The 23,444-nt window shown below is 33.4% G+C and overlaps 1 protein-coding gene across 2 annotated transcripts in view; it reads left to right on the top strand.

Moving 5' to 3' along the window:
• The window catches only part of LOC111030372 (rabankyrin-5), a 42,004-nt gene extending 30,827 nt beyond the window's left edge, over window positions 1-11,177 (top strand). For both annotated transcript variants that reach the window (XM_022309814.1, XM_022309815.1), the window contains exons 7-22: window positions 5,119-5,513; window positions 6,088-6,298; window positions 6,375-6,488; window positions 6,562-6,781; window positions 6,853-6,984; window positions 7,058-7,178; window positions 7,249-7,422; window positions 7,489-7,602; window positions 7,669-7,825; window positions 9,107-9,307; window positions 9,367-9,561; window positions 9,637-9,757; window positions 10,251-10,475; window positions 10,546-10,684; window positions 10,754-10,855; window positions 10,931-11,177. In XM_022309814.1, coding sequence (XP_022165506.1) covers window positions 5,119-5,513; window positions 6,088-6,298; window positions 6,375-6,488; window positions 6,562-6,781; window positions 6,853-6,984; window positions 7,058-7,178; window positions 7,249-7,422; window positions 7,489-7,602; window positions 7,669-7,825; window positions 9,107-9,307; window positions 9,367-9,561; window positions 9,637-9,757; window positions 10,251-10,475; window positions 10,546-10,684; window positions 10,754-10,855; window positions 10,931-11,054 — 2,745 coding nt within the window. In that variant the 3' untranslated portion in view covers window positions 11,055-11,177. The remainder of the gene's footprint in view (window positions 1-5,118; window positions 5,514-6,087; window positions 6,299-6,374; window positions 6,489-6,561; window positions 6,782-6,852; window positions 6,985-7,057; window positions 7,179-7,248; window positions 7,423-7,488; window positions 7,603-7,668; window positions 7,826-9,106; window positions 9,308-9,366; window positions 9,562-9,636; window positions 9,758-10,250; window positions 10,476-10,545; window positions 10,685-10,753; window positions 10,856-10,930) is intronic.
• Window positions 11,178-23,444: the final 12,267 nt, after the last annotated feature.

The raw sequence follows: 23,444 nt of genomic DNA, 5'->3' as shown, positions 1-23,444 counted from the left end.
TTACCGTTAGTATTATTCAGTTAATTCGAAAATCCAAATTTGAATGCATATAATATGCTGTATGAGGCTGCCTTGAACATTCGCTTTTTAAGGCGTTTGATATAGGCAATTTTAATGACATTTTGAGACAAATTAAAATTAAAAATCTTAAATATGTTTAAACACTATGAATTATTCAAAGTGATATACAACTTATAAAAAGAGACAAAAATATCAATAGTAATTTTTTATGTAGGTAATATGATGAAATCGTATAAATAAAAACTACGGTGATGTACGACGCAAGAAATATTTTCAATACATTTGGTTTTTTGTAAGTTATAACTATGACTGTTGTCTGATTTTTTTGAGCAAAACGGCTTTTACAAAAAATGACGAGTGTGTCCTCTTAATAAATATTATACATAAATACATAATATATAGAAGTAAAGATGTACCTCATGCGTTGATAATAATATGAAATTTATATAAGTGTTCCTTTCTTTAATCATATGGTACATATACCATATGACCATATTATAGTGATACTGCGTATTAACCAATTTTTATTCCGAAACTGTAATTATATAGGAATATACCTACGCAAATCCAATTAAATTAAATAAGTATGTATGTTTTTAGGTACCGTTATTTTCTTGCCTTTGAGCATTTACAACAGCTTTTTAACTATGCGGAGGTGCTAAAATAGTGTATATTATATATAGGTCTATCGTGCACAGATTTTGTGTAAGCCACAACATTAGTTACGCACAATAAGCATGAGGTATAGCCGAGTAGAAGAAGTATAATAATATCGACGGATATTCGGAACGGATATTTCGGAGATTTTTTATTATACATATTAATATATAATACGTTTTATATATATTATATTTTCGAGAAATATGCATTTACGTTTGACTTAAAACTTTCTACGCTGCCTTTCTAAGGACCGTTGATCGTTATTATGCTGCTTATAATAATAGCGTATATGCAGTAATTAATATTGACCAAAACGATGATTTGCAAAATTCCCCGATGGTGGTTTAGCAGTTTAGTTAATTTGATCTCATGCACTGATCGGCGTAATAACGCCTGTCTTCATACTACTGTATATTAGGTTACCTATTGTAGTAGTTACGATACGAACATTAAATTTGGTGGTTATTAATTTCGCCACTTTCGAATTCGAATAAGTGCCTCGTACTTAATACGGTAATATGTAGGAAAAGATTAGGGTCGTGTTGAGTAGCGCGCCGCTGCAATTCGTCGAAACGTATATGCACTTTTGTTGTTTATACAGAGTGGTTTTTATTTTAACTAATGCAGCTTTTTCTTGGAAAAATAAGTTACATGCTATACATGTCATTGTGTTTTTAACATTTGGTATATTCCTCATTTGTTGCACCTACCTCTATTATAATATATTTGATGTTGACAAAATAAGAAACAATATAATATACATTGTTGGTTTTTATTTTAATAATTTTATGTAGAATATTTTAACGACAATTTGATCATATATCGATTATTGAACGAATAGTTCTTTTTTTAAGATAATGAGAATTTAAATTTTATTGAAGAAATTGAATCGTCGTGAGGGGCGCAGTACCCCCCAATTTTTTTTTGAGTTCCACTTCATTCATCTTGACTTTATTTAAGGTACGCATTATGGTATCTAAATGTTTGCCTACTTGTAAAACAATTGTTCAGTCACCTTTAGGTTATAAAAATTATAGATTTATGTTGATATTTCAAAATTAATATATAGCTGATAGTTCATCCGGTTCTAGGTAAATTGTTAATACCTATACCAGCGTTGCAAAGTGTATCTTAAAGTGTCAATTTTTTTTTAAAAAATGTTATCGTTTATCACTTAACATATTTTGAAATAATATATGTTTTTTTTTTGTTTATAGCTTTTATTTAAATAATATATGTTAATCGTGCTAACCTTTTAAAAAATGGTCACTTTGTATACAAATTAATTAATACCTACAATATATTGTGATTTATCCAATGAGTCTGCTACCTACGAAAATCCTGTAATATATCAAATAATTTGATGGTGAATTCACACAGTGCACATGTGGCACTGGTCACATACAAGATGATTCACCAAGAAAACTCGCCTCTCTTTTTTTCAAGAAAGCAGTTATTCAAAATCTAATATCCAGAATTTTCCAATTTTATTAAAAGGCTATACTTTTTAATTCTTTAAATTTTAATACTTCTTAAGGAATGTCCCGTGGAGATAAAACGTTTTCCAAATGAAAACCACCCTTTTCTACTGTAAATTATTTAGCTGATCATTTTTCTGAAAATGTTGACGTACCTATCTACCTAAATTTGAACGAATATTTTTTAGTCATTTATTTTTGTGGACTCTTAGTCGATATAAAAGGCTTATGATAGTAAGATAATAAGATTGCGGAAGGTATTATGGGAGATGCCCTATGCAGTGACAGGAAAATGTTTGTTATTACTTATTAGTATATAAATCAGGGGTGGCCAAATCACGGCTCGCGAGCCGCATGCGGCTCTCGTCACAGTCGTATGCGGCTCGCGGTCTTATTTACAAAAACCAAAATATTTTAATTTTTTTTGTATACATTTATAAAAAAATGTTTTTATTGTATTTATTTAAGGCTTAGAACATAGAATATAGATTAAATCAAACAAAAAAAAAATTAATTAATATGAATAATAAATTAAAAAATTAAACATTAAGCTAATTTTGTTTGCGTGGTATTTTTTTCGTGTCTACTTTTTTAGTAAGCTTCTTAAGATCTGGTTGAATTGATGTAAGAGCAGTTCTTAGTAATTCTGTAAGATGATCATCAGTAAAAATTTGAACGATATTTTGACTTAATTATTTTCATTGTTGAATAAAGTGATTCACATGAATACGTCGTTCCAAAAATTGATATCAATTTTACCGCACAGTTTTTAATATTTGGGTATTTTAATATAGAAATATGCTTCCAAAATTCCAATATAGAGGGACAATTGCTTATAAACTGCTTAAGACCTTCATCTTCTAATAACTCCAAGAGTTCTATTTCGAGATCCGCTTTATTTGTGATGATAGGATGTGATAATGGACATCCCTTTTCAATGACATTAACTAAAAATGGATTTTCTAAAAATCCGAATGAGGGTTTTAATGCCTTTAGGTCTCGAAATCGTTCTTCGAAGTCGGTAAATAGAAATTCAAGTTTAAGTACATAGTCGTCACAATTAATTTTTATTTGGCTCTTGATATAATTTTATTAATACATGTGGCTCGCGTACATAGTCATGTTGGCCACCCCTGATATAAATCTATCAACATATTTTATAATTTGTGAAAATGGTCCAAGTATGATAAATACTAGATTAATATTACATCTATTTTAAATTTTTGTATGTTTTCTGCCATACCTATTAAGATTTTTTTAAAAATTATTTTAGAATCAAAAATTAAGATAGTAGTTACAAAAATGAATATAATTTCGAGTGCAGTGAAAAAATCTTTGCTTCAATTGTCGTTTAAGCCATTATTTTCACTATATAACTACGAACAATCACGATTATAACTACTTAACTTGGGCCCCGCATCCACTACAGTAGCGCCGCACCAAATAGTTGTTTCGGGCATTCGGCACTATAACATAATTTCGAAGGTCGAAAAAAAAAATCGACGAGTTTTTATTAGTGTATATTTGAGTAATTTTTTTTTTATATATAGCCGTGTATGTGTAAAGTTTATATTATTGTTATACAACAAACGATATCTGTTTTAAAACAAAACAATATGTCATCGTGACACCGTTGCGTTGTTGACTCGGTGCAGACGTGTTTAAGTAGGTGCGCGCATTTGAAAATGTATATTATTATTGCATTGCAATTATTGTAATGACGTGTTATATATTAATATTATATAGTCCTACTATAATATTGTTCACTCTATGCACACATAATATTGGGATTCGATTCAGTACGTCGTGTGATGTGTATACGTAGACTCGCGTTTTGTTTTCGAAAAACTTTAGATCGATAGTATTATGTTCAAACGACATGTTGGTATATATTTCGGTTTTGTCTTCCTGTAATAGTGGCGCGTAGAAGAGCCATTTTCGGGGTGGAGTGTGTATGAGCTTAAGCCTCCCGAGCAGTGCCGTTAACAGATTTTCTGCAGCCCGGGAGAACATTTTATGGCACAACAAATCAAGCACTGTTACAATACTTTTTAACATTAAACAAATTTAATTCATAGTATTACTATTTATTATAATATTTATTCAACATGATATTTTATTCATCACCCATCCCCACCCTTCACACTTGACATGGCAATGTAACTCTTCAGAGTGCAGTTTTGGTGTGCTACAGCTTGTCCTTTAAATTAAACGTTGTTTTATGAGCATCTGTATCAACTCCATTCCCGATATATTATATTCGCTCCACCATGGTTCTTTTATGTCCATGTATAATTATTTAACGTAGGACATTCATTATTTCAAAAAAAAAAAAATGTTTTTAAAAATATTTTTTTGTACACAATCGTTAGAAAACATTTTTCTTAATAATATATATTTGTTATAATTATTTTTTATTTAATTTGCTTAATTTTTTTATGACAAAATGCATTTTTAAATTCTTTATTCCAAAGCAGAATAATTTTTAAAAATAGTTATATTCGATATTTTGATGCACAAAAAACTAATTTTGGATGATTAGTTCATGAGTTATACACAAGTTACTAAAGTTTAGATGAGCGGAGTCGAGTGGCACAAGTGTGCCCCGCAAAATGTTGGACTATTTACTCCTCTCATCTGAATTTTAAATGCTTATAACTAATAATAACCTACCTGTCCAATATTTGTTTTCACAAATATATAGAAAATAGAAATTCTCCAAATATTGTTCGATATTATTCTGCTGGGAATGTGATATTAAAAAATGTATGCTATCATTCAAAAGAATAAAAACATAAAAGTCATTACGTAAAAAAATAGTAAAAATATTGTTTTTTTTTTTTTTTTTGAAATAATTGAAACGCATTATACGTTGAATGATCCACCCCTCACAATTCCGACCCATACGATGTATAAATGTACATAAATTGATATTTGACTTATTGTGTACCCGTTGCAGTTGGGCGTCAAGATCAACGGGCTGGACAACAAGGGCGAGTCGGCGCTGGATCTGGCGCTGCGCGATCACCAGACCAGTATCGCCGAGATGCTGTGCGAGAACGAGGCGGATCCGGACGCGCGCGACCGGACCGGACACACTCTTCTCCATCTGGCCGTGCAGAGAGGCGACTCGTACGCCGCCAACTTCCTGTTGGCGCACGGCGCGTCGGTCAGCTCGGTGACGCCGGATCAGGGCGACACGGCGCTGCATCTGATCGCCAGCTCGACGCCGCAGCACTACGGGACGCCAGACGAACCGACGTCCGCCGCCGCTGCAGCCGCCGCCATGACGGCCGTGGCCCGGTCGCTGCTCGACTCAGGTCTGGATCCGAACCTCCCCAACAGCCAAGGATTGTGAGTGTGCCCAGCCCTGGGACCTATAATATATATTATACGTGCAGACGATCGTAATTTATTAATGACAAATAACACTTAAATCGTCTGTTATTATCGTCCGATTTATTGTCAGATGGATTTGTGGATCGCATAATTGGAGATATGATAGAATTTTTTTTTTAAGGGAGCGGGGGGTTAAGATTTTATTGCAGGGCAAAATTACCCTTAAAAAACTTTTTCTTTAATTTGTCAAAATATTATAATATTATGAAATTTGTAACTAGTACGGAGATAAGCTATATTGTTGGTTTTGCGCGGACCGTTTAAGTCGGTTAATATTGGGGGCGCCGAAATGAACAACCCTCCCAGTAGTTACGTCACTGCTACAGTTGTATGCTACCAAAAATTGGTTAAAAAAAAATTCATATATTTTTTATCCTTATGGAAAATAACACGATTGTGTATAGTATGTGTAAACTATATATTAGGTGTTCAAAACTTGAAACAAATTATTGGGTACAATGATTGTTTATTAACAAAATCCAACAAAACAATGTTTGAAGTTGATAGATTTTTATGTATTTCGTTCCAGCACTCCTTTGCATTTGGCCGTGTTGGTGCACAACGACGACATATTCACGCTCTTGTTGGACGAACACACCCGGTCGAGCAAGATCGACTTGAACGCTCAGACCGCCGACGACCACACTCCGTTGTACTATGCGTTGATCAACACGCTCAAGCTCGACACCGACGACAGCTTCGCCAACCGTTTGGTGGCCGCCGGAGCGAATCCCAATCCCGTGAGTAGTTGTCGTTGATGTATTCTTGACACTAGAAATTAAATTCGTATCCGTTTTTTTCGCCCTTTTTTTTTAGATTTACAAGAAGACGTCCAATTCCATGTTGCACATCGTCTCCGACGAGAGCCTAGAAGAAGCAGCCCTCTTCATTACGGCTCGTTGCAATAACATCAACTACACAAACAAACTAGTGAGGAAATCAATTTTTTTTTTATTGAAGTTTCTTATTGTATGTTAAAAAATTTCAATTGTTATGATTTTAGGGAGAAAGCGCATTACATATCGCGTGCAAAAGAGGTCTGTCACGTCTCGTTCGACGTTTACTCGAGTTTCGAGCGAACCCGAATCTACAAACATTACCGCCCGATGGTGTTATATTGAGCACAGATGATGGTCTCCAGACCTCGTACAGACTTTCGCCATTACATATGGCCATAATTAACAAACAGGAAGGTGCCGTGAACGCTATGTTACACCACCACAGTTAGTTAATCGTTTATTTATCTTTTCGACCCCTTAATACAATATATGATTGACTGTGGTTTCAATTTTAGATACTATCACTGCTGAACCCAAAGATGGATTGTCTATGGTCAATTTGAACCTACGCGATTCACTAGGAGATACACCCTTATCGTTGGCATTGAAATCTGACATGCAACACATTGTACCTGATCTCATTGCTGGTAAACTTAATGCACATTATTACATTTAACACATTCGGCCATTATCATAACTATTGTAAAATTCCTTTAACAGGTGGCGCTGATATCGACATGAGAAATGGTGAAGGTATGACACTTCTACATCAAGCAATATTGAAAGGTGATGAAAAAACTGCTCTGTATTTAGTGAAACAAGGATCAAACTTTGATGCTAAGTAAGTCAAATACACTTTATAATGTAAATACTATGATAAAATTATGAACTATACAATACTATAATTTTAGAACTCAAGATGATCAAACACCACTGGAACTAGCTACAATCAATGGCCAGAACATAGTGGTTGAAGAATTATGCAAACGTGGTGTTGATATGGCAGTACCTTCGTCAAATGGTGACCCCATACTATGGCTTGCTTTGACCTCCAATCAAGAAGATATTGCTTCTACGCTTGTCAAGTAATAGTCCGGTTTTCGATAAATTAATTTGAACATAATTATACATGACACTTTTACTGGTTTAAGATATGGCGTTGACACAGATTCGTGGAGTGAAGGCCCAGATGGATGTCTGCAAACCCTTCTGCATCGAGCAATTGATGAAAATTCTGAAAGTGCTGCTCGTTTCCTTATTCGAAGGTAAAATCATGTTGTAATTTTGCATTTATTTGTTACTTATAACTGTGAAATGTTTTCCAAATACAGCGGCTGTGATATTAATAGTCCACGCAAGCCTGGACCGGGTGGTCGTGGTGGAGATGAGTCAAAAGATCAATCATCTCCTTTGCACTTATGCTGTCATTGGAGCCTACAAAGTGTAGTTCAAACATTGTTAGAACATGGAGCCAATGTCAATGCTTGGGTAAATAATAAATACATTACTAAAATATTAATTTATGTATCAAACAACTGATGTTTACATAAGAATCAAGTAAATGTATTTCTTCCATCATTACAATTCTGAAACTTGAATCACTTGATTTATATTTCATTTGTTTTTAAATTATCTATACAATCAAAGTGTTTTTTATGATGAAATTGAAGGTACTTTTATACATTAAAATTTATATTTCTAATGTAAAAACAATGTTAAAATATATTATAGAAAAACCTAAAAGTGAACAATATAATTCAGAATTGTATATACATCTTACTTAAATAGTTATATACAAAATATCTAGGCTCAAAAAGGCAAATTAGTGGTGCCAAAATATAAAGAACATAAGGAAGGCTACACCCACTTTCCAAATATTTTCTCATATCATAAAAGGAGATATTCAATAAAATAAAAGCATAATGTATGGATTTGAAATTTAAATAATATTTTTATTTCAAACAAATTAATTTCGGTAACAAAATATTCCAAATGTACATGTTATATTTTTTGAACATTTAACTTGCGTCTGTATTGGTATATGTGTATCGTTCTTGATCAAATAATGAAATATATTAAAAAACAAATAATTCATTTTTTTTGGTTAAAACTTTTTTGCCTCATGCAATAATAATATGTTGTGAGCTGTACATTATACAGGTGCGAATTTATAATTTGCAAGTGCTCAATACTACATACTACTTCTCCTTAATTGAGCTTATGATTATTACTTAATATATTTTACTTATTTTTTATAATGTAGGTACTGTTTTTGCTGTTTAAATAATCAAGAAACAAATTTTATGATTTAAACTAAATGTATTAAGTATTAGTTTTTACATCTCATCCTTCTTCATAATTTAATGACGGCTTGCAGAAATTTGAATAGGGAGGGGGGATCAAGTTTATTTTTCATAATAATATATTTTGTTAAATTGGCTTAACAGGATTTTATTATAACAATGAGACCTTTTTGTCTTGGTGTAACGCATTTTCAATTGGTTACATAGTAATACATTTATCACAGTATATTCAAATTTTTAAATACATTTTCAAAAATCCATGACGGCTAATGTCCCTGCTTTCCCTCAGGCGTTTATGGCTACAAATTATTTTTTTAATTATTAATATAAATTTAAACTAGAATCATAAGACTTCTAGTCTTAGTAGTTTTTTAGATTTAGAATTTAACTAAGGGTTTTGAGTCCAATTTATATAATAGAAGCTATTGATTTATGTAAGTTAATACCTACTAAATTTGATTTACAGGATGCAGTACATAAAACTCCTCTTCATGTGGCAATTAAAAACCAGCATGCAGGTATTATAACTTTGCTCCTCTGTCATCCATCCATTGATCTTACTAAGAGAGATCGCACCGGTTTGACTCCATTTGCGGCCGCTCTGACATGTCGTAATGACAAAGCGGCTAGATCAATATTGGATAAGTTACCAGCAGCCGCAGAACAAGTAAACTATATAAATACTAAGATCTATAGCAAATGTTCTAATGATATTTCTATTTCAAGTTTGATAACAAGGGATGCAACTTTTTGCACATGGCGATCCAAAAAGGTGACATTGAAAGCGTGTTGTTCTTGTTGTCGGTCAGTGTAGATGTCAACTCAAGAGTTCAAAACGAGTTACAGACTACGCCACTTCATTTAGCTGTTGCGACAGGCAATGAAATGTTAGTGCGCAGTATCATTTTAGCTGGCGCCAGGGTACATATTTATCAAATTCTTCATATATTTCCAAAACTTTTTACTATATTTACTATAACTATTTTTATACATTAGGTAAACGATCAGGACACGATGAAGAGGACAGCATTGCATGTAGTTAGTGAAGCTGGACATGCTTCAATTGTGATCGCTCTGTTAAATAATAATGCTAATTTTGATGCAGTCGATTGTGAAGGTCAGTAAAAACTTATTATTTACAAAATTTAGAGTACATTGTATGTATTGTCTCTATCTTACTAATGCAAGTCTCACCAAAATATATGTTCTTTAGTTCCAATTTAATGTTGATAACTTTAATATTAGAGTGACTGTTTAAACTTATTATGAAACTTAGAGGTAAAAACAGTACCTGTATTTTCTCGTTGGATTTTTACGTTATTTTAGTATTTCAACAAATTATGAGTATAATATAATATAATATATAATATTAATATGTACAATTTGCTTATAACTCTCTTAAAAATTAAAATATTGTAAAAAAAAAACAAACTTTTAGAACTCATATAGCGTTCATACCTTTCAGTTTCATAAGTCAATGCGCTCTAATATTTAAGATCACAACATTTGGAAATTCCAAATGTTTATCTTGGTTTGTTATGTGTATATATTTTATGTTTAAATTTATATGTCGATATTGTATATTTATCACATTTGATATTCCCACGTAGGTCAAAATGCATTGCATATTGCTTGTCGTGAGGGTCATTTACAAGTGGTTCAAACTTTACTGGGCGAATCCGAAATCAATGCTGAAGCTTTGACATTGAAGGGTCGGAATCCACTTCATGAACTGGCCAAGTATAGTAAGGAGAGTTCAGCAGCCATATGTGAAGTATTTCTAGAATACATGCCAAAATACCCTCTTGAAGTACAAGATGCTGAGGGAAATACAGGTATAAAAATAATTTTTTATGAATAGAATTAAAACAATGGTTAAATATTAATGCTTTAAACATTTTGCAGTATTACTATTGGCGTACATGAAAGGCAATGGAAATTTGTGTAGGACTTTAGTAAAAGCTGGTGCTTGCATTGGAGCGATGAATAACGATGGTATCACTATATTTAACTGTCAAATGGCTACTACTCAATTATTGTTTAGGTAAATACCATATTTTTCTGTGTTAATTATGAAGTTTAATCATTGTTATTTCGTTTTTGTGTTTATTAGATTGCTTGATAGTTTGACAAAAGAGCCACCTTGGGTGGACGGATGTGAAGTGTGTCAAGAGTGCGGATTGAAATTCGGGTTTACAATGCGTAAGCATCATTGGTAAGTAACGACGCATAATAAAACATATTTTATTTATTTTGTTTCATTTACAATCATATTTTTTTTTTTATTTAGTCGTCATTGTGGTAGACTATTATGTAGCAAATGCTCCAGTCAAGAAGTTCCTATCATAAAGTATGGGTTAGTGAAAGCAGTTAGAGTGTGTGTGTCTTGTTTCCAAGTTCTACAAGGCGGTTAAAGAGTAGTGAGTGTAATCCGTCTTCATTGTGACCACACCAGTCGGTCACTCTGGTGTATTTATTAAGGTACTCTAAATGTTACCTAATGTTCAATTCAATGTTATACTGTTCAATTTTCTACTCTAAATAATAATCCATCATGGCTTTAAAATATTATATAATTTCAGGTATTCGTTTATTATTGTATTCATTATTTTATTTCACTTAATTCCATTTAATGATTTTAGATACCTTTATTACGATAATATTGTTTATTATTACTTTTTTTTAACCTTTCTATTATATTTTATGATAAATTATTGTTATTATTAATCAGTTATTTTTACACATACATTTAATTTGATTATTTTTGTACAATTATACATTATCTCTATAGTATTGGTTACCTATATAAAATAATATGAACTGATTACCATAAATATAATACTTTTACAAATCAATACATTCACCAATATCCGTCCATTGTTTCAAATTAATCTTCCTTAAAAAAAATGTTTTTTTGATTAATTTTTTTTAAAGAGTTATGGTAGGGTTGATACGGTTGCTGGAAACTCGTGTAAGTGTGGCAAGGTTTTTGCCACTAAGAACCCATCGAGTACTAGTGGCAATGTACGGTTGCGTACTCTCCATTACGTTGCGTGACCGATTGCAGCAACCGCTCCACGTCATTGCCAAGCTACATAAAATGTTTTATAATGATTTTTGAAATCATCAATCCCAGCCAAAGTTTTTTTCTAACATTTATTTACTTGTTTATCTTTCAACCGTTACAGAATAATCAACGCATTAGTCGGTGTTATTATTAAATTAACCCAAAACACTCATAAACATTAAATATGCAGCAGCTCAATACACTGAAGGACGATTTAAGATTTACCAATAAGGTATATGACGTAACTCAAAAACAAATATCTGTAGATACTTGGAATTTTCACCAAATGTTTATGTTAGTATTTTCTATACTTGTTTGAGCTTTTCAAGCTATTCATTGACATTCGAATTTTTCAATTTGTTTGGTTATTTTTCTTTTTAATGACAAAAAAAAATCTTTACACCAGTTACATAAAAATCTGAAACTATACCTGTACGGCTGTACAGTATAGTCACTATTTTCTCAAGCCGAATAAATTGATTTTCGACTAGAGTTTTGACTCTTTTATTAATAATTAGCTGATCCCGAGCACTTCGTTGCCCGTCAATAATGCCAACTCTATATGAGACTCGTTTGTGATGATGCGAGCTGTATATCATCAGGCAGGCAATCCACCTGCTTGTTGAATTTCGGACCCCGCTTGATGCTTACTCTCCATAAATAATATGTCTGATTTAGGTTGCTGACACGCCGATGAGCGGCTAAAGTGAAACTCAGCCACCTTGGTAGACAATGTGCGAAAATTCAATTTGATGCATGCTCACATAACTGATCTGCTCGATGACCCACTGGCGACCAATAAATAAAAAAACAAAAATTAATTTCTACTAAATATATTTATATTTCTCCTGTAACCAATAGCGACCATTAAGAAACTTTAATTAAAAAAAATATTAAAATATCCATTAAAACTTGTGGGGAAGGGGGTAGGAGGGTGAAAAGAACCTATTCTCAGACCTGCCAAATGTACGCAGAAATTTCATGAAGCCGTTTCAGAGGAGTTCAATAACAAACACTGTGACCGGATAATTGTACGCATGTATATATAAGAAAATAATCATTAATTTAATAATATCAAATCAAAGCAAACTGGCAATATACCAAAACGGATCCTTTGTGCAGATCACAATCGGAATAGTCGAATTGCACTTATTACCTACAAATGAATGGTCGAATTGCACTTGGATTGAAAAAAGGTAATGGTCGAACTGCACTCAGGTAAAAAGCAGGTAGTGGTCAAACTGCACTCGTTCAAAAAAAAAAAAAAATTTAAATAGAAAACCCGTTAAAAATATTGTGTATCGAAAAGAACGCTACGGTGTACTTATTTAATAGCACTATATATTAGTTCGTGCCATTTAGATAACGCATATAAGATTAATACTTTTATTGTATACCGTATGTGTATTACGCGTGTATTATGTGTCTATGTAGATCTATACAAAATACAATTATTACACACTTTTACGTCGCTTTGTAAATATGAACAGTTTAAAAATTATTAAAAGTGAACGAGGCCGTGACTTAATCGTGTATCAAAATTAAACATTTTAGAAAGAAAAATATGCAAATGATGGTGTTAAATGGTGTGGTACCTATCGTGGTTGTCTTTCAAAACTATATCTAGATGAATTTTCTAAAGTAATTTTTCGGTCTCAATTGATACATATTCATGAAGAACCACTTAATTTATCTCGGAGAATGATTTCAAATTCAGCAAAGAAAAAAGCCCTTCAAATGTATGATAATTTTATTAAAATATTTTTTGAGCCCAAGTGCAGTTCGACCACTACCTGTTTTTTACCCGAGTGCAGTTCTACCATTACCTTTTTTAAGCCCAAGTGCATTTCGACTAAAATAAGTGCAATTCGACCATACCCATCACAATAGGTAGGATTGGCAGTATAACAATCTTACAATCTAGGTATAACATTTTTTTCAACCGGCGTTCGGACGGCCGCACCCGATTCGGTGATGATACCCGATTGAGGAGGTTTTTTTGGATTGATGTCTGTATCAGGCGCAGCAAAATAAGCGCCTGACGAATCGCCGCTCGGTTAGGTTTCCGCAATGAGCGGCGCTTGGGTTTGACCGCTGCGGTCACCGGGTCCGTCGCATCGCGAATGACCGAGGCCTCGTGCATCAAACTCACGTGCTCTGCGCAGTTGTCTGCACGTGAGATTTAGTTCTTCCGTTTTCGAACTCGGATCGTAACTCGCGCCCGGACGAACTCGATGTCGGCCGAACCGCACTGCGACATTCGACATCAAAGCGTTTACATGGAACGGCTGATCTGCGTGATCGCTGCAGCTCGACTGCGGCTGCACGCGTCCGCTTCGGCCGGCCGAACCTTCAGACTCTTTCTTAGGTTGGGTTAAGTTGGCGCCGAAACGGCCGGCGTTTCGATCTGGATTTTGTTGGAAATTATTTCCGCGTTTACCGACGAAATATGTCGACGGAACTCTGGGCTGACGTGATTTGCCACGATCACTTCGGTCGGGCCACTTAAATACGGTTCGTCCGAAACTGCGGTTTGCGTCGAGTCGCTCTGCAGGCAGACGGTGAATCCGCAATCGATACCGGCTCGAAGCGCCGGACGGCCGCGCGATATCTGATGCACCGCGGCGATGTTCGGCATTGAACTTGTATCGCCTAGTCGCCGCCGTCCGGCGAAATCACCGCGACTCGCCAACACGATTTTGGCGGATCTTGGCTGGTCGAAAACTCGCGGACGGTGAGCGAATCTCGACTTCAGAAGATGTATTCTGCATGCTCAGCGATGGTGTAATATACTTGTGCCATATTATAATTATGCATTATGTATAAGGAGATTGTTTTATAGCTTTTGAAATATATTGTAATGAATTATTATTCGTTTATTGTTCGACGTTCGTTGTAGCTATTGAAATATAGAAATAATATATATTGTGACTGCACGCAGAGACGAATGATATAAATTTGAAACGCGATAAAGCTGCCCGCGGCAACAGGATTTTATAAGCTTTTATCTCGAGTGTAAATATTATATTAGTTTATTAATTATTGTTAAGTGTTCGTTTTAAATTAAAAAAAAAAAAGAAATAGTGCCAAGGAATTTAACAAGTCACGGAACTTCGTCCCGCGAGTGTGCTATAAACTTCCGGTTTCTAATCGTATTTTAAATACAACCGATTAAGCTAAGCTCCGTACGTATACAATTGAAAAATAATTTAGTATATAACCTTTATATTTCGGTACCTATTTGTTCAAGATTGGCTTGTATGAATTTACTTTTAATAGAATGTCCGTTATCAATAACTAATAAGTATAGGTACACATACAGTCCATTGTTACTGCAGACAATGCATATATCAACACTTCCCGATCGCCGATCGTTACTATTTATTGGTAACCAACTAACACGATATTAATATGTTCTGTGGGTGCGGGTTTATCTTACGGCGCGCTGCAGTAGTGGTCGAAATGCGTAGTGGCTAAAAAAGTGAGCAATGCCGTTTGTCCTGCAAACGATTATTTATTCATTTATTCATTAATTATTTATTCAGATAAACTGGGTGAAACTGGCTGTGGAAGAATGGGTTTGTGGAACGTAATAAGACAGCGAAATGGTTTCGACGAAGACTAGGTGGATACAGGGGACACTCTGGTACGATCGAATGGCATAGTACTATAATATGCGTACAATAATAGTGAAATCTTAAAAAGCGCATTTGCGATCGGTAATCAAATCGTCGCGTTTGCCTTCGATCGAAATGCACGAATAATAATAAGTACCTATATCGCACCATCCGGTGTGCTAAAAAATACCTAAAAAGTTCATATTCGCGGTGCGACGGCACTCCTGCCGTGCGCGAGTGCCCGGCGTTCCCAAACCAATGCGATCCCCTTATCCGCGACTGCAATAACATGACGTGCAACAACGCGCGACGGCCGAAGGATATGATAATAATATATCGTACAGACAATTCCACAACCTCAATATCGTATAATCGATCGCGTCGATTGTATCGACGACGATATTGTGCTCGGAAGCCGCGTGGCCTCCCGTGCCCGTGATGTTCGCTCTCTACAATAATAATAATTATTAGCTGATCGTCGTGCACCCATATATTATATTACGACGACGGTTGCTCGTGCACACGAAGTCCCGGTCCCGCAGCGCGTACAATTACAATATTATTATTTTACGACACGGCGATATCCTCTGGGCGGCAGTCGATCGACAAATGACGACGATATCGTCGGTCGGCTTGTACATAAAATATGTCGCGGTTTATAAAACGCGTCGTTTTGCGATGCGAGCGCGCCGTATACAACACTTGAGGAGATTCTTTGTGCGCCGTCGGGTCCGCCGACTTTGCCGGAGCCGAAGCTCTGCCACACGGGCCGTATTACGATATACACCCCGAGACGTGCGTGTGTGTGTACGTGTGTGTGCGCGCGTGTGTGTGTGTGTGCGTGTGTGTGTGTGTGCGTGTGTGTGTTCATGTGTGTGTGTGTGTGTGTGCGTGTGTGTGTGTGTGTGTGCGTGCGCGCGTAAAACGATATCACGTCCCCTTCCGGCGAACTCCCGCACCCCGGAGCCGAACGCTGCTCGCGTCTTAATTATATTATTATTATTGTGTTCTATCTTTTCGGTCCCGAACAATTTTCGACTCGGTCCAAGCGCATTCCACCGCTCGTATGCGAACGACGCGTAAAAAATCGGCCGTACAATGCGCATGCATATACATATATATATATATGCATATATATATACTTATGTACTTGTGTACATCATGTATACGCGTTGTGTAGAGTATATGTACATAATATCATATATATATACGTACGCGCGTGTGCACTCGGCAGCGAATAATAAATGCGCATTACGCACGTGTATGCGTGCAGTAAGTGCGGAGTAAGCGGATTTTCTTCTCGGGAAAACTCGTCCGCCCACCGAAGAATTCGCGACTCTACCCCGACCCCAACTACTCCGCAGCCGCGACAGGGGTGTGACGCGAGACGTACATATTATGAGAACCCGGACCATATTATTATAAAACATGACTTACATGTTACTATCATGTATATTAATATGTCGTACTGCCTATATTTGGGTGCGTAATAGTGTACCTACCTTTTTTTTGTTTCTCCATAAAACGATTGTTTAAAATATTTAAAAAGACTTTCGGTATCGTACATACATAATATTAAAATGTAATATATTTTGTGTGGTTAATCTTTCCCTCGTATAATGCATGTACTGCAGGATCCACCATTCACCAAGTGTGCTCAGTGCTCGAGCCCTCATACTTTCACTTACAAACATGTACTTTGATTTTCTTGAGGAATCTAAGGAGTGTACCGTACTCTTGTATATGGCGATAAAATGCACCGAGTACGGACTTCAGTTTTTCAAACACAACCACCGTCGTATTTTATTGAAGTTCATTAAAGAGAGGATTTTTTTTTTTAATGTTGATAAATCATATACATCTATGTATATATTGGTGTTCACACAAATCGAAATTCGAACCAGTAGTAGTTTCTGAGTTAAGCTTAAGCATGTAAGTCGTTGAAAAACATAATTGAAAATTATGGTAAGTAATTAATCAATATTAATTGGGATTTTATAATTTGTAAAAAAATTTTCGAGTATGTAATTAGAACTAGACTAAATATGACATAAAGTGCATAATCATTACTATCGACAATTATCCTTATTAATTATAAACTACAGTTTATAAGTATATTAAGTTTAATAACACGGAAACTACTTGTACCTACGAATTTCGATTTAGGTGAGTCAAAAAAAAAATTATGTAGGTACGGATTTTAGAGGAAAAATGGTGGTTCTTATTACATGAAAAAAAGAAGTTTGCAAGATGTTGAATTAATAATATTAAGTATAATATATAAAAATATGGTTTAAAGACTTAGGTATACTCAATAATTCGAAAAATCATTATTTAAGGAAAAAATCAGGATATATTATCACCGTGTTCGTCCTCGGGACCCCATGTTTGCGCAATTATTTTCTACTTAATATACCTTCAATACGATTTTATAGAAATATATTATTTTATTAGTATTTAGATACCTACTGCCTAACTGGCTATCAAAATGTCTAACACATCAACCGTTGGTTTATCTTAACTCTAAATAAAAATTGTCGTTTCCACATTTCTGATCCCGAATTTTCCAATTAATGGAGTTAATTTATGTTAATATTTTAAAAGTTAAACTTTATTAATTTGTATCGAGTCCTCAAACTCATATTTATTTTGTAGATATGTAAATATTATAGTCAAGACGACTTTAGTTAATAATTAATAATAGTTTGTTCTACCCGGCACTGGCGGGCGGGCGGGTGTGTACTTATATGCAAAGACAACGAGCCACTATTTTATAGGTATTTTTAACCTTCGCAATTCATTATTCTGAACAAAATATGTAATACGTATAATCAATTATTTTACACACAAGTATGATTAATGACTAATATTTTTCTAGGAGTAAGTGCTTCAAAAACTTGCACGTGGCCACCACTCAATCAAACAACTGCCAATTATTGGTCGTCAGATTTTTATCTAAACGACGTCAGACATTAAAACCGTACAATATTCTACGATATACTTTTCAAATGGTAAATTTTTTTAACTTTGAGGACGCTCGACCGTCGTAACTAGCAATATGCATTATTCACGAAACACTAGGAGAATTCATACACGCCATTTATATTAACGGGATATAATTTATTTATACTTTTAAATTACCATTTCGCGAAATCGACGAATCGAAACCTTCACAATGAGAAATGTGCTGTTTTTGTGAAATAATTACCTCCGAATAATATTAACTGTACGTCGTCGTGAACATACCGCGATAATAACGAGAGCTATTTGCTCTCGCAGGCCGCAAGCAGCCGGTTCGCTCTGTCGCAGATATAATAATAATGCAAATTCAAAGAATTAAAATATATAATAATAATGCGCGAGACACGCAGTCCCTTGGATATTAATTTCAATTCCGAGTAAATCCACCCACCGTACAGTATACCTTTTACAGTTTTACATCAATGTGCGCAGCGTGCACGCGTATATTGGCATAGGTACTATTTATAGTGTTGTACAATATTATTATAATACTATACAAATTAAAAAAAAAATATTGCAAAATTTTTCCGAGCTCGGCGGCAATTCGTAGAAATACTTCCAACGTTCCCGTACATTATATAATTTAATACACCTGTATAATATAATAATATGTAATATACATAATACACGCGTTTATGAATAACGACCCACTCTCCGTAAGTACGCCGCGGCGATAGGTTTCCTTGAATTTTTCATTAAGGGTTTTTTTTTTTTTACCTAATGGAATCCCTTTCAACAGAGCATATAATATTGTTAAGTGGATCGTGGGCGCAAATATATAAATACCTATTTACGTATGTGTGTGCGCAAGAGCGCTTGTATAATGATGTGTCGAATGATGATATTATAACACATACTGTGATAGTAGCGCACAAAGACAGAAGTCGTAATCGATGATAATTATTAATAAATAATAATATTGTAATTTAGCTTGTGGTGCAAATGTGCAAGTAAAATGTCGTCATTATTATACGCTTCACCGGTGCAGGTGGTGCAGTATCATATAACAATAATAATAATAATATAAAACTATACGTTTATTGTGAGTGCACACAGGGTATGTCACCAAGCATACTCACTCAGCTTGTTAGATTCCGAGCCGAGGGATGGTTGTATTTTTTATTTTTTTTTTGGCGATTGTCATCACGTTTTGGGACGGTAAAAATTCATCGTTTTTCTCCGACATCCTCTTTCTTTCTGATAGGAAAGTTAATTTAGTCGGTACTAACTTTAACCTAACCTATTTCCGTTACAATTATTTTAGTTTGGTTTTAGACACGAAACTCAACGTCCAGCGGTATTTTTTTTCTCAGCCACCGTAGCAAGTATTAGTAACATCGATTAAATTATAAGCATGGATTACAAGAACAATACTGACTCTCGACGAAACGTCCATTAAATAATAAGGTAAAAAGTGTAAAAATACCTTTTAACCAATAACTATTAAGCGTTCATTTTTTATATGTTTAGATACATCCTAACAAAATCCACACAAATACTTAATGTTAAAGAAATAACATACAGGATAAAAGTGATGTATACAAAAAACTGCCTTATACTGAGTTATACAGTAGTACAGCACTATAACTACTTCAGATACGAGATACGAGATATCGATTTGGATATAAAATACGAGCTTATATTGTTCAATTGGTATGCGTATCAGCTTTTGGCTACCACTGAATTGGCTCCCAATTTTGGGTAAATATAAATTTGACCTTTGAATTTTATCCCGAAAAATGTATATTTGAATTAGCTCCCCAAACTGTAAAATATTATTATTTAACCAGGGGTTCTCATATCACACGTGTTTAGTTTTACGACGCCAACCTAGCCTAGCCTGGCAGTTTGCTCTCAAATATATAGTTTAAAGCTGGATGAAGGTACCTACACAATAATAGAAATATACGTATTTATTGAATTTTGTCTATTCTTTCTTATAGTAATTTGATGACCAAGACAGCAATGTATATAACTTTATTAATTTGGTAACCAATGTCATATTTTTTAAACGCGTGGTAGGGATCCAATTCAATAGTAAATTCTTGGGAGCCAATTCAAAAATACTTATTGAGATTGAGATCAAAATATTGACTTCCTGCATTTGGGAGTCAATTCAATTGCGATGCAGCTTTTATCACTTTAATTAACTCAAAGTTAGCTAATGCGAATGTTATTGAATTATTCTAAAAATTGAAATAAATAAATATAAATCCTAAATAAATCCTACCCATATCGAATATTCAATATTAATATATTATTATTATTATTCGTATAGATACATTAATGTATTATATTTTCTTCTGTATAAGCTATTGAAAATGTAAAAAAATTGAGCATGTGTCGTTTTATTCCTCACTTCTGTGATATATGTACAATGTACATACTTTGGTAGGTAGATACATTTTTCAAAAACAATTGATTTCGAAACACCGTGTTTAGTAACAGCCATTCATATGATTCATACACCACCCGATACCGGTGATATACGATTGGGTACTACAATAATATTACCACACGTACTAATTAGTATTTATAGTATTTCCTTTGTAGCGTGTACAAAATATTAATTGTTGAATATGTGTTAAATTTCAACTTTCAAATTAACATAGTTACTACCTACATTGTTGAGACAAGAAATAAAAAGTTTGTTATTTTATTAAGTATGTGTGTGTGTGTGTGATAGTAAATAACAATAATAACATAATTTAAAATTCCTTATAATAATTAATTGAAATGTTAAAAGCATATAATTAAAGTTAATTTCAATAAAACCAATAGGTTATTTTACAAAAATATTTTCGCCCTTGTTAACAACGACAACGTTATATCATGTTTGGTTAGGCAATCGTTATATCAAAAAGATAATAGGTATGTACGCAATCTTCTCGACTTATGCAATTATAAGGGCTGTATGACATAAGCGCCAAAGGTAAAAAATTACACATCATTTGAGCCAAACATTGTAAAACATGAGCGCCAATCTAATATTTTATAATTGTAATACCCAACGTATGACATAAGCGATAGAGGTATACATAATTTCAATAAATCATTTGATTTTTTCGTTAGAGTTGTGTATCTGTTAGACCTACTTAGGATTTTGGCGCTTTCGTACGATGCGACTTTTTTTCTTAACTCATTTTGGAGCTTATGTCTTCTACCGATTATAAGTCACCCCACAGGTAATTTAAACATTTAGCACTGGGGGGAAGATACAAGATAAGTAAGATAAGTAAGAATTCCGAAATTATTTTAGAAATAATTGAGTTACCGTAATGTTTGATCACCTTTATAAGCATGTCACATAGTGCTTTAAAAAAAAGTTTCAGTTTATTTTTTGTATAATATAATTCAAAATTGAAAATGGCAATATTGCAGAGTTTTTAATTTTGATTCTCAATCATATAGGTTTTATTTTGCATTTTTATGTCCTTTGATACGCCGATAAATTTACTCAGTTGTGTTGTAAAAAAAGCGTTTTATGCTCAATCGTGTTGTAGCTGGACCACGATGTAGTAATTACGCGCTTAGTTAAAAGGAAGAGGAAAATTCCAATGGATAGAAATGCAACTATATAATTATATGACATTTGAAGATATTTTACTAAAGACTACTTAATATTATTTTCAAATTGTATAATTTTCGTCTTTAATTATATTTTGGTCTTCATTAAAAACCTGACGGGCGCAGAATCTATATTGAATATATGTCAGGTATGTATAAAATAATTTAATAATATGTAGTCATATATATTTTTTACATAATATTTACACAAGCATTAAACAATATCGAAAACCTAAGTATTATATTTATATACTAAAATGTATATACTTACTATAAAAATGTATCAAACTTCTATGAACATGCAATATGTTGGTACATTTTAATTTTAAACATTATAAAAATTTTTTAAAAAAAATTCATTATCAATACTTAGGTCTGTGTACATAATATATTATAATAATTTAAAATATTATACCGTTAATCTAATGATAAATTTTTTCGCATTGTATGGTTTTATTATAAAATCAACAATGTCCCTTCATACCTATTTAAAGTTTAAACGAGAACAAAGCAGAACATAATTCTCTTGAAATAACCGACGGCGTTTATAAAAATAGCTTTCGGCCTATTATTATAATTCCAACTAAGTTTTTAGTACTTTTTACTTTTAAGAATAGTAATAAATTCGGGATATTCCTGCCTCTTTTATTTGCGGTAATTAATTCACTATTTTAATTTTTTCTTTAACTACGGCACTTAGCTTTAATAAGGAATCATGTGTGTATAATATTATCGTAAAGATTCAAACTTTATAACGGAAAACACAAAAATTTTATTTTAAGTAAGGACAATGTACCCAATGAAACTTTTATCGACAGAGATATGAGAATTGTAAAATATTAATCGACTATAACCAGTTCTCAGGACCGACTGCGCTATTAGGATATATTATACTTTATACTTGTTTTCAAAATTTCAAATTTAATTAACTCAATCAACTTGACATCTATTTTGTATGATTCGAAAATGCAATTTAATCAAACCATTTAAGTAAAACGTTACTATACTTACTTTAACATATTAATGTTTCATTAATAGGAAGTTATGCTGACTTAGAAAAAACAGTAAGTACTTCATCAAAAATAGTTTGGTTAAATTCGCAACTATCTTGTTGGGATTGTCTAAATTATATTCTGTAAAAGATGATGAATTACTGAAACTTTTTTTATTCTCCCTTTCTTATGCAGTTGTCATCTATGAAGTCGAAAATTTTTTTTATTTTCATTTAATATCAATTCAAACAATAATAATGAACAAATTATCATTGAGTAATAATAAATTATATGTTATTCTTAATAATAATCTGGTAATTTTTAAAGCTATTGGGTATTTCATTTTTATCTTGAAAGTCAAATAAGCTAAATAAAGAAATTATAATACACTATAAAACCGACATTATGCCATATTGCCATACACCCAAAAATATTCTCCTCGAATAATTTTTGTAATATGTGATTTTATTCTAAGATAGCACAAAAATCATAAAAAAAAACAGTTTTATGTGAAAGAGGTTTAGCTATATTGTGCGTAGG

This window comes from Myzus persicae, unplaced genomic scaffold (assembly GCF_001856785.1).
Source record: "Myzus persicae strain clone G006 unplaced genomic scaffold, MPER_G0061.0, whole genome shotgun sequence".
Taxonomy (NCBI): Eukaryota; Metazoa; Arthropoda; class Insecta; order Hemiptera; family Aphididae; genus Myzus; species Myzus persicae.
This window is presented reverse-complemented; position numbering and strand designations above follow the sequence as displayed.